At 34.6% G+C, this 13,708-nt stretch overlaps 1 protein-coding gene across 2 annotated transcripts; it reads left to right on the top strand.

Annotated features, from left to right (window-relative positions):
- The first annotated feature begins 133 nt into the window (after window positions 1–133).
- LOC133612709 (ras-related protein Rab-8B-like) lies at window positions 134–10,427 on the top strand. Of its 2 annotated transcripts, XM_061970359.2 has the most exons (8): window positions 150–428; window positions 4,945–5,005; window positions 5,074–5,134; window positions 5,211–5,288; window positions 8,885–8,974; window positions 9,043–9,108; window positions 9,174–9,224; window positions 9,303–10,427. In XM_061970359.2, the coding sequence occupies exons 1-8, from the start codon at window positions 305–307 to the stop codon at window positions 9,393–9,395; spliced, it is 624 nt and encodes a 207-aa protein (XP_061826343.1). In that variant the 5' UTR covers window positions 150–304; the 3' UTR covers window positions 9,396–10,427. The 2 variants fall into 2 exon arrangements, with proteins under 2 accessions (XP_061826342.1, XP_061826343.1); XM_061970358.2 differs by having other exon boundaries at window positions 134–428; window positions 9,043–9,224.
- The last annotated feature ends 3,281 nt before the right edge of the window (window positions 10,428–13,708 follow it).

The raw sequence follows: 13,708 nt of genomic DNA, 5'->3' as shown, positions 1-13,708 counted from the left end.
GTGCAAACACGTGACTCCAACTGCAACGCTAACCTCGCAACTGCGTGATTAAGTGTATTTTTTTTATAGTACGAATAAAAAAATAGTATAACAAAATGTAAAAAAAAAAAATGCCTGTAAACATTACGGGCTGTGGCGGTTTCATCATCAAAAAACTACATGACCCAGAATGCACCGCGCATGCATTGCGTCACCGCTGTCCGCACTGGTCCGCTGGCCGCAGCCAGACCGCCTCAGACAGCTGAGGGTCTAAAAAAGAAGACGAGGCGTTTATTGACCTCGTCCTTCCTGGTCGTCGTGTACAATGGCGAAGACCTATGATTATCTGTTCAAGTTGCTGCTCATCGGGGACAGCGGGGTCGGCAAGACGTGTCTGCTGTTCCGATTCAGCGAAGACTCCTTCAACACCACCTTCATATCCACCATAGGTGAGTCCCTGCAAGCAGCGAGCTGTCACTCAGCGTGGACACCTGCAGGATAAAATAGCATGCACCTGCACAACATGTCACCACATATCCATCAGGGGGTTTACATTTGAAGGGCAGAGAGTGCAGCAGTATTGAAGACAATGGGGATATTCTAATTAGCATATTTCAAATTATATAAAATCATATCAAGTATTTTCCACCAATAAAATACATACAACAATATAATAGGTTGGTGCAATATTGACATTCGTGCAGTATAATATTTTCACACAAACATTACCATTTTCATCTGACAATGAAATATTTGAAAAATAATGATATGCATTATATTTGATGACAATATTATATTTTAGCTGATAATAAAACCATAATGTATGCAGCCTCATATATAAGTAGATTAGACCTTTATCCAGGTTTTTTTTTATGTAGAGTAAACAAAAATATAAAAATAAAAACATGCAGGAAATGTATAGTCAGCTTGGACAGAGTGAGCACACCAAGTTGTGGAGTGAGCACACCACGTTGTGGAGTGAGCACACCACAAAGGAGGCCTTTGGGGAAAAAATATTTCAATGAAATATGAGCTAATATACGTTTGTATTATAATAAATATAACATAAAGAAATTATGTTATGTATTGTATTTAGGTTTTTAAAAAATATATTTTATATTTAATGATTTTTTACAACATATGTGAAGTAAAACAAAATTATATATTATATATGTGTATATATGTATGTATATATATATATATATATGTATGTATATATATATATATATATACAGTGGGGCAAAAAAGTATTTAGTCAACCACCAATTGTGCAAGTTCTCCCACTTAAAATGATGACAGAGGTCTGTAATTTTCATCATAGGTACACTTCAACTGTGAAAGACAGAATGTGAAGAAAAAAATCCAGGAATTCACATTGTAGGATTTTTAAAGAATTTATTTGTAAATTATGGTGGAAAATAAGTATTTGGTCAATAACAAAAATTCAACTCAATACTTTGTAATATAACCTTTGTTGGCAATAACAGAGGTCAAACGATTACTATAGGTCTTTACCAGGTTTGCACACACAGTAGCTGGTATTTTGGCCCATTCCTCCATGCAGATCTTCTCGAGAGCAGTGATGTTTTGGGGCTGTCGCCGAGCAACATAGACTTTCAACTCCCTCCACGGATTTTCTATGGAGTTGAGGTCTGGAGACTGGCTAGGCCACTCCAGGACTTTCAAATGCTTCTTACGGAGCCACTTCTTCGTTGCCCGGGCGGTGTGTTTGGGATCATTGTCATGCTGGAAGACCCAGCCACGTTTCATCTTCAAAGCTCTCTCTTGAGGAAGGAGGTTTTGGCTCAAAATCTCATGATACATGGCCCCATTCATTCTTTCCTTAACACGGATCAGTCGGCCTGTCCCCTTAGCAGAAAAACAGCCCCAAAGCATGATGTTTCCACCCCCATGCTTCACAGTAGGTATGGTGTTCTTGGGATGCAACTCAGTATTCTTCTTCCTCCAAACACGACAAGTTGAGTTTATACCAAAAAGTTTTTTTTTGGTTTCATCTGACCACATGACATTCTCCCAATCCTCTGCTGTATCATCCATGTGCTCTCTGGCAAACTTCAGACGGGCCTGGACATGCACTGGCTTAAGCAGGGGGACACGTCTGGCACTGCAGGATTTGATTCCCTGTCGGCGTAGTGTGTTACTGATGGTAACCTTTGTTACTTTGGTCCCAGCTCTCTGTAGGTCATTCACCAGGTCCCCCCGTGTGGTTCTGGGATTTTTGCTCACCGTTCTCATGATCATTTTGACCCCACGGGATGAGATCTTGCGTGGAGCCCCAGATCGAGGGAGATTATCAGTGGTCTTGTATGTCTTCCATTTTCTGATAATTGCTCCCACATTTGATTTTTTCACACCAAGCTGCTTGCCTATTGTAGATTCACTCTTCACAGTCTGGTGCAGGTCTACAATTCTTTTCCTGGTGTCCTTCGACAGCTCTTTGGTCTTGGCCATAGTGGAGTTTGGAGTCTGACTGTTTGAGGCTGTGGACAGGTGTCTTTTATACAGATAACAAGTTCAAACAGGTGCCATTAATACAGGTAACAAGTAGAGGACAGAAGAGCTTCTTAAAAAAGAAGTTACAGGTCTGTGAGAGCCAGAGATCTTCCTTGTTTGAAGTGACCAAATACTTATTTTCCACCATAATGTACAAATAAATTCTTTAAAATTCCTACAATGTGAATTCCTGGATTTTTTTTCACATTCTGTCTCTCACAGTTGAAGTGTACCTATGATGAAAATTACAAACCTCTGTCATCATTTTAAGTGGGAGAACTTGCACAATCGATGGCTGACTAAATACTTTTTTGCCCCACTATATATATATATATATATATATATATATATATATATATATATATATATATATATATATATATATATATATATATATATATGTATGTATCTATGTAGGTGTGTATATATGGGACAAGCAGTAGAAAATGGATGGATGGATATATATATAATATGTATGTATATAATATGTATGTATATGTATATGTATGTATGTATATATATATATATATATATATATATATATATATATATATATATATATATACACATACATACAATACAGGCCAAAAGTTTGGACACACCTTCTCATTCACAACACAACTGATGTTCCCAAACCCATTGGTAAAGCGGGAAATTCCACTAATCAACACAGATATGGGTTGATTAGATACCATTTCAGGTGACTACCTCTTGAAGCTCATGGAGAGAATGCCAAGAGTGTGCAAGGCAGTAATCAGAGCAAAGGGTGGCTATTTTGAAGAAACTAGAATATAAAACATGTTTTCAGTTATTTCACCTTTTTTTGTTAAGTACATAACTCCACATGTGTTCATTCATAGTTTTGATGTGACAATCTACAATGTAAATAGTCATGAAAATAAAGAAAACACATTGAATGAGAAGGTGTGTCCAAACTTTTGGCCTGTACTGTATATGTATGTGTATATATATATATATATATATATATATATATATATATGAATGTATATATGTATGTTATTATGGATATATCTATATATACTGTATATCCACCCATACATTTTTTTTTACTGCTTGTCCCTTTTGGGGTTGCGGAGGTGCTGGAGCCTATATATATATATATATATATATATATATATATATATATATATATATATATATATATATATATAAATATTTTTTTAAGACAATTTAAATTATGCTCGTGATTAATCATGATTAATCCAAATTAAAAAGCGGGATTAAACTCCGTTCATCCATCCATTTTTTACTGCTTGTCCCTCTCGGGGTCGCGGGGGGTGCTGGAGCCTATCTCAGCTGCATTCGGGCGGAAGGCGGGGTACACCCTGGACAAGTGGCCACCTCATCACAGGGCCAACACAGATAGACACACTCACATTCACACACTAGGGCCAATTTAGTGTTGCCAATCAACCTATCCCCAGGTGCATGTCTTTGGAGGTGGGAGGAAGCCGGAGTATACACAATGTAGATGTTGAATGTAGATGAATCATGATTAATCACAGGTTATTATTCGCTTGCATCATTTAAATTGACTTAAATATACCTCAATGTTTGGATTATCCATCCATCCATCTTCTTCCGCTTATCCGACCGAGGTGGGGTCGCGGGGGCAACAGCCTAAGCAGGGAAGCCCAGACTTCCCTCACCCCAGCCACTTCGTCCAGCTCCTCCCGGGGGATCCCGAGGCGTTCCCAGGCCAGCCGGGAGACATAGTCTTCCCAACGTGTCCTGGGTCTTCCCCGTGGCCTCCTACTGGTCGGACGTGCCCTAAACACCTCCCTAGGGAGGTGTTCGGGTGGCATCCTGACCAGATGCCCGAACCACCTCATCTGGCTTCTCTCCATGTGGAGGAGTGATTCTCAAACTGTTTTATTTTCCTATATTCAAACATAGTGTTACTGTTCAAACTGTGTGGCCAAATATATAAATGATAAAATGATAAATGGGTTGTACTTGTATAGCGCTTTTCTACCTTCAAGGTACTCAAAGCGCTTTGACACTACTTCCACATTCACCCATTCACACACACATTCACACACTGATGGAGGGAGCTGCCATGCAAGGCGCTAACCAGCACCCATCAGGAGCAAGGGTGAAGTGTCTTGCTCAGGACACAACGGACATGACGAGGTTGGCACTAGGTGGGGATTGAACCAGGGACCCTCGGGTCGCGCACGGCCACTCTTCCACTGCGCCACGCCGTCCCTACCCTCCTTATATCAAATATACTTGTAGAATAAAGCCTCTGCCTTGTTTTTAATAACTACTTAGGCCTACTACGCTACTATATTTGAAATGTCGGCCATTATGGTGGTACTTGGAGAGCCAAGTGTTTTTTTTGTAGAAAAAAAAAGTTTGAGAAGCACTGAATTAGAGGAAAAATGTTAAACAATGAATGCATTTATCATTTTGTTTATTCCCATGCAGGAATAGACTTTAAAATCAGGACAATAGAGCTGGATGGAAAGAGAGTCAAACTTCAAATTTGGTGAGTGCAACAATACTTTGTTTCATTGGACTTCATGTGACTTGTTGTCAATCATTGGATACACTCAGGGACACTGCAGGCCAGGAGAGGTTTCGAACCATCACTACAGCTTACTACAGAGGAGCGATGGTAAGTCCATACTGCTGTACATTTTATGAAAAAGAAGATCGAGTGCATTGAAAATATTTTGTTGTGCTCTTCCCAGGGAATCATGCTCGTCTACGACATCTCCAATGAAAAGTCCTTTGAAAACATTAAAAACTGGATCAGAAATATCGAAGAGGTAAACCTTTGATGTGTTCACAAAAAATATATTCATCCAAAGTTGAAAAACGAAGGAATTATATGTCCTGTTTGCCTTTGGAGTATTGTTGAATAACTTTTAGTGTATTGAAATTTCAAAATGAACATAAAAAAATCCTTTAAAAAATAAATAAAATAATATATATATATATATATATGTATATATATATATATATTTATGTATGTGTATATATATGTGTGTGTGTGTGTATATGTATATATATATATATATATATATGTGTGTGTGTATATGTACTGTATATATATATATATATATACATACATATATATATGTGTATATGTATATATATATATACATATAAATATATATATGGAATTATATATATGTATGTATATATATATATGTGTATATGTATATATATATATACACATATATGTTTATATATATATATGTATATATATATGCATGTATGTGTGTGTGTATATATATACATACATACATACATATATATATATATATATATATATATATATATATATATATATATATATATATATGTGTGTGTGTGTGTGTGTGTGTGTGTGTGTGTGTGTGTGTGTGTGTGTGTGTGGAGTAACACAACATCAATTTTGGCTAAAAACAACACAAATTTACTGAAAGGGCAAAAAAGTCAGCCTTTGTCCCCCGAGTGTTGAACATGCAAACCAGTAGGTGGCGGCAAATCACTTATCCCCAAGCTTTTCTTCCTGTCACTCACATACACAAGACCTGGAGAGATACAGAGACCCACTGGGGGGACAATAGTGTTATCTGGTTAGCAAACAACAAAAGAGGAGTATTGATACTAATTAATGCTGATCAATGAAGCAAAGTCATCAAACATCTGTAGAGCATCTAAGAAATATATCCTTTTTTTGCTCATGCGATGTACCTGTCAACAATCCTCAAAAATACTCTTCCACTAGCAGATTTAGAAAAAACACTTGAGTGACGCGGAAGTAAACTAACAGTATCCAGAACATCTCTCAGTATGATGCAATTCCACACCGTTAGTGCAAAACCACATCCACAATAATGCACAGGCTGATAAATATGAATAATACTGTTGCATTAGATTGGTATTAAACTGTCCATAATGTACATGAATGAACAAGTAGCTTGACTTGTCAATGATGAAATTATATTTAGAAAAAAATGTGTCCGAATAATACATTGAATACAATAATAAAAAAATCCTGACAATAAAGATATTTATTTGGGAACAAATACTCCTCTTGGATCTAGTTTTATTGTTATTAAATTGTCCATAATTTACATGAATCAATAAGTAGCTTGACTTGTCAAGGATAACATTATATTATTACAAAAAAATGTAATACATAAACAAAACATTCTGACAGTAAAGATATTTTGGGGGGAAAACACTGTTGTATTGGATCTAATTAGATTGTTATTAAACTGTCCATAATGTACATGAATAAACAAGTAGCTTGACTTGCCAATGATAACATTTTATTTAGGGAAAAAAAGTATACAAATAAAATAAAAATATAATACAAATAAAACATCCTGACAATAAAACTTTTTTCTTAGGGGGAAAACCACTGTTGTATTGGATGTCATTAGGTTGGTATTGAACGGTCCATGTTGTATATTAGTGAATGAATAGCTTGATTTTTTAATGAGAAAAAATGTATTTAGAAATTATTTTTTTTTTTTTTACAAATAAAAAACTAAAAAAAAATCCAATACAAAAATAAAAATCCTGACAATAAACATATTTTTTTGGGGGGCGGGGGGGGACTACTGTTGTATTGGATCTCATTAGATTATTAAACTGTCCATAAAGTACACAAATAAATAGGTAACTTGACTTGTCAATGATACAATTATATTTAGGAAAAAAAATGTGTACAAATAGAATACAAATAAAAATCCTGACAATAAAAAATATTTTTTTTTGGGAAAACCACTGTTTTATTGGATCTACTTATATTGGTATTAAACTGTGCATGTTGTATATTAGTAAATAAGTAGCTTAACTTTTGAATGATAAAAATGTTTTTAGAAAAAAAAATGTTTACAAATAAAATAACAAATAAAAATCTAATACAGAAATAAACATACTGACAATAATCATATTTTTTGGGGAAAACTACTGTTGTATTGGATCTTATTAGATTGTTATTAAAGTGTCCATAATGTACATGAATAAACAAGTACCGTGAATTGTCAATGATACAATTATATTTAGAAAAACATATGTGTACAAGTATAATACAAATATAATACATAAATAAAAAAATCCCAACAATAAAAAATATTTTTTTGGAGAAAACCACTGTTGTATTGGATCTACTTATATTGGTGTTAAACTGTGCATGTTGTATATTAGTAAATAAGTCGCTTGACTTTTGAATGATAAAAAGGTATTTAGAATTTTTTTTTTTTTTTACAAATAAAATAAACAAAAAAAAATATAATACAAAAATAAAAATACCGAGAAACATATTTTTGGGGAAACTACTGTTGTATTGGATATCATTAGATCGTTATTAAACTGTCCATAATGTACATGAATAAACAAGTACCGTGAATTGTCAATGATACATTTATATTTTGGGAAAAAAAAGTGTACAAATAATATACAAATATAATACATAAATAAAAAAAATCCTGACAATACATTTTTTGGGGGGCGGGGGCCACTGTTGTATTGGATCTACTTACATTGGTATTAAACTGTGCATGTTGGTATATTAGTAAATAAGTAGCTTCACTTTTCAATGATAAAAATGTATTTAGAAATTATTTTTTGTACAAATAAAATAACTTTAAAAAATAAATAAAAATACTGACAATAAACATATTTTTTTGGGGAAAACTACTGTTGTATTGGATCTCATTAGATTGTTATTAAACTGTCCATAATTTACATGAATAAACAAGTACCGTGGATTGTCAATGATACAATTATATTTAGAAAAAAAAAATTTGTACAAATAAAATACAAATACATACATAAAAAAATCCTGACAATAAAAACATGTTTGAGGGAGAAAACCACTGTTGCATTGGCTCTACTTAGATTGGTATTAAACTGTCCATGTTGTATATTAGTAAAAAAGTAACTTGACTTTTGAATGATAAAAAGGTATTTAGAAAAAAAAAAAATGTTTACAAATAAAAAAAATCTAATACAAAAATAAAAATAGACAATAAACATATTTTTTGGGGAAAAACTACTGTTGTATTGGATCTCATTAGATTATTAAACTGTCCATAATGTACATCAATAAATAGGTAACTGGACTTGTCAATGATTGTCATTTATAATATTAAAAATGTTTACAAATGAATTAAAAAAAATGTAATACATACATAAAAAAATCCTGATAATAAAGACATTTTTTGGGGGGGTAAAAAAACAAACTACTCTTGCATTGTCTCCCATTAGATAGTTTTTAAACTGTCCATAATGTACATGAATACATACTGCAGTAACCTGACTTGTTGACAATTCTAGGATGATATTTACAAAATAAAATGAAAATGAAAAATCCCGACCATGAAGCTATTTTGTAAAAACCAAAGTGACTTGTCCACCCTGCCAGCACGCCTCATCAGACGTGGAGAAGATGGTCCTGGGGAACAAATGTGACATGGCGGACAGGAGACAGGTGTCCAAAGACCGAGGAGAGAAGGTGAGTCTGCCAAGAAGAAGCAATAAAAAGTACATCAAGTTTCTAAAACTCACGTCCTCTTCTTCTAGCTGGCTATCGACTATGGGGTCAAGTTCTTTGAGACCAGTGCCAAGACCAGTCTAAACGTGGAGGAGGTAGGTCAATATTTGAATATTTCTGCTTCTTTAAACACTGACTGCTGTGTTGTCATGGCGACCAGGCCTTTTACAGCATGGGGAGAGACATCCTGCACAATCTCAGCTCCAAGACAGTAAGTCTTTACTAACTTACTAAGTCCTTACTAAGTCCTAACTTCCTGCTCCCTTTCATCTGCTTTTTCTTCTCGTAGACGGACAACAACGGCGGAGCGTCAGGCAAGGCCATCAAGATCACGGAGAAAAAGTCCAAGAAGATGAAGTTCTTGAAGTGTTCGCTCATTTAGGTGACTCACTCAAGTGTCCGGGCGCCTTTTGCTCCTCCGGGTGGGCTTGTGCCCCTCGTCGGGCGTCAGCTGATGTCACGGCAAGGAGGCGGGGCCTCGCTGAGCCTCAACGTTCAGTCCGCTGTGGGCCGGCCCGACCCAAAGATGCTCCGCGAGGAAGCCCAAAACGTGCTGGTGGCCATTGTTTGTGTTCTAGAACACCTCTGTTTTTTTTTTAAAGTAGCAAACCTTCATTTTCTTATTAAGGGAGGGAATCTTTGGGCGCGTAACGATTGGATCCAATTCTGATTTCTGGGGTGACGATTCCATTGAGAATCGATTCTCCATTCAAACAGTTTTTTGCATTGCATTATTTAATATAATTATATTGACACTTTTTGAGAATCGATTCTCCATTCAAACAGTTTTTTTGCATTGCATTATTTAATATAATTATATTGACACTTTTTCAAAACAGGTTACAGCTTAGAAAACATATTTCTGGTTGCATGGAGATGGCCTGAAATTGTTTTTATTTTATTTATTTATTTAAATCTATTTTTGAAAATTATGAATCCATTTAAAATCAGGATGAATAAGAATCCCGATTCAGATGTGAATCGATTTTTTGTGCATCTCTAGGATATAATAATATATTTAAATGCATTATATATTTTCATATATATATACATGTAGCTACGAAGCAGGTGTTAAAGTGAAGGCGTACATCAGCCAGTCTAGAGACGACGTGGCAGGCAAAGTAAATGTATTATAATATATTTAAAAATATTATACCATATATTAGGGGTGCACTAAAAAATCGATTCACATCCAAATCACAATTTTTATTCATCCCGATTTTAAATTTTCTCAAAACGCACCTCTTCAGATTTGCTTTTAACCTGTGATTAGTGTTCTGTGTCTTGTAAATGTCCAGTGTTATGTATTTTACAATATACTGTTTTTATATTATTACTTTGAACTGTTTTATATTTTAATTTTTATCCTGTTAAGCGTCTTTGAGTACTCTGAAAAACGCTACACCAAATAAAATGTATTGAGAATTTTCAAAAATCAAAAACCAAAAAAAGACCATCTCCGTGCAACCAGAAAGAGATTTTCTAACCTTTAACCTGTTTTGAAAAAGTTTCATTATAATTATTATACCAAATTATTAAATAAAAAGTGTTTGTGCGCCCCTAATATGTAGTGAATATATTATACTATATGTACCATATATTATATTTAAATATAGCGGTAGAAAATGGATGGAGGGGTGGATATTTACCATATAATATACCTTTAAAAATATTTTTATTTATTTATAAGAATTATAAAAAAATAAAAAAAGATGTTTTAGGCCATCTCCATGCAACCAGAAAGAGATTTCTAGCCTGTTTTGAAAAAGTTTCATTATAATTATGATACCAAATAATACATTTGGAGAATCAGTTTGACTTAAGACTCATTTTGAATAAATAATTATGAATCGCATCGTCACCAGAGGAATCTGATGGAATGGTTAGGTGACCTTGTGCCAAATGGACTAAGTGGAGGAGAGAGCTGAGCATCAAGTCCCAGCACTGATTGTGTTTGTGTTGTGTAGACTCTTGTACATTTGTAGACTAAATGATGCTTACTGAATGTTGTCATTTGTGTATCAATTATTGTCACGTCAGAGCAGAACTGAGAATGAATCCATACTGTGATGCTAACTTGTGAGTACTTGCATGGACGTGTTGGACTACAGTGCATAGAAGCACATTGTACACTACATTGTACGCTACATTGTACAGTACATTGTACGCTACATTGTACATTTCATTGTACAGTACATTGTACACTACCTGTGACCAGAAGAGTGTTTACAGTATCTACGTTAAACTGCTTGTGGAGTAACTTCATGTCATGATGCAATAATGTAACATTTATAAATTCATGTCATGATGCAACACTGGTGACATAACTTCATGTCATGATGCACTATTGGTGACATTCAGAAATTCATGATGTCATGATGCAATATTGGTGACATAAGTTCATGTCATGATGCAACATTGTTGACATAAGTTCATGTCATGATGCAACACTGGTGACATAACTTCATGTCATGATGCAATATTGGTGACATTCATAAATTAATGTCACTATGCAATATTGGTGACATAAGTTTATGTCATGATGCAACATTGTTGACATAAGTTCATGTCATGATGCAACACTGGTGACATAACTTCATGTCATGATGCAATATTGGTGACATTCATAAATTAATGTCACTATGCAATATTGGTGACATAAGTTTATGTCATAATGCAACATTGGTGACAAGTTCATGTCATGATGCAACACTGGTGACATAAGTTCATGTCATGATGCAATATTGGTGTCATTCATAAATTCATGTCATGATGCAATATTGGTGACATAAGTTTATGTCATAATGCAACATTGGTGACATAAGATCATGTCATGATGCAACATTGGTGACATAGGTTCATGTCATGATGCAACATTGGTGACATAATATCATGTCATAATGCAACATTGGTGACATAAGTTCATGTCATGATGCAACATTGGTGGCATAAGATCATGTCATAATGCAACACTGGTGACATAAGTTCATGTCATGATGCAATATTGGTGTCATTCACAAATTCATGTCATGATGCAATATTGGTGACATAAGTTTATGTCATAATGCAACATTGGTGACATAAGTTCATGTCATGATGCAACATTGGTGACATAAGATCATGTCATGATGCAATATTGGTGACATAATATGTCATAATGCAACATTGGTGACATAAGTTTATGTCATGATGCAACATTGGTGACATAAGTTCATGTCATGATGCAATATTGGTGACATAAGATCATGTCATGGTGCAACATTGGTGACATAAGTACATGTCATGATGCAACATTGGTGACATAAGTTCATGTCATGATGCAACATTGGTGACATAAGTTCATGTCATGATGCAACATTGGTGACATAAGATCATGTCATAATGCAACATTGGTGACATAAGTTCATGTCATAATGCAACATTGGTGACATAAGTTCATGTTATAATGCAACATTGGTGACATAAGTACATGTCATGATGCAACATTGGTGACATAAGTACATGTCATGATGCAACATTGGTGACATAAGTTCATGTCATAGTGCAACATTGGTGACATAAGATCATGTCATAGTGCAACATTGGTGACATAAGTACATGTCATGATGCAACATTGGTGACATAAGTTCATGTCATAGTGCAACATTGGTGACATAAGTTCATGTCATAATGCAACATTGGTGACATAAGTTCATGTCATAATGCAACATTGGTGACATAAGTACATGTCATGATGCAACATTGGTGACATAAGTTCATGTCATAGTGCAACATTGGTGACAAAAGTTCATGTTATAATACAACATTGGTGACATAAGTTCATGTCATGATGCAACATTGGTGACATAAGTTCATGTCATGATGCAACATTGGTGACATAAGTTCATGTCATGATGCAACATTGGTGACATAAGATCATGTCATAATGCAACATTGGTGACATAAGTTCATGTCATAATGCAACATTGGTGACATAAGTACATGTCATGATGCAACATTGGTGACATAAGTACATGTCATGATGCAACATTGGTGACATAAGTACATGTCATGATGCAACATTGGTGACATAAGTTCATGTCATAGTGCAACATTGGTGACATAAGATCATGTCATAGTGCAACATTGGTGACATAAGTACATGTCATGATGCAACATTGGTGACATAAGTTCATGTCATAGTGCAACATTGGTGACATAAGTTCATGTCATAATGCAACATTGGTGACATAAGTTCATGTCATAATGCAACATTGGTGACATAAGTACATGTCATGATGCAACATTGGTGACATAAATTCATGTCATAGTGCAACATTGGTGACAAAAGTTCATGTTATAACACAACATTGGTGACATAAGTTCATGTCATGATGCAACATTATTGGCATTCATAAACTTTTCTCTTCACATTGAAAGATGGAAGCGAGCGCCGTGAAGTGGATGAGTTTCTTTGTATTGCAAATGCTGAAAAATAAATGAATGAACAGTTTTTTCATAATAAGAGTCCTGAGAAGTTTTTTGTTTTGGAAGATGTGCAAATGCTTCAACTTTGGAGGGTTTTAAGGTTCTACTTGATAAAAATGCGGTTTTATTTTTGTAACATTTCTCCTTTTTACTTTATCTGTAACATCCTAGTATTAGTTTTTATAACCTTTTATGTTCCCATAGTTTTACAAAACTTTCTTCACATTC

The sequence above is a fragment of the Nerophis lumbriciformis genome, linkage group LG10 (assembly GCF_033978685.3).
Source record: "Nerophis lumbriciformis linkage group LG10, RoL_Nlum_v2.1, whole genome shotgun sequence".
NCBI classification, from domain to species: domain Eukaryota; kingdom Metazoa; phylum Chordata; class Actinopteri; order Syngnathiformes; family Syngnathidae; genus Nerophis; species Nerophis lumbriciformis.
Note: the sequence above shows the minus strand (reverse complement) of the source record. Positions and strands in the feature narration are given on the sequence as shown.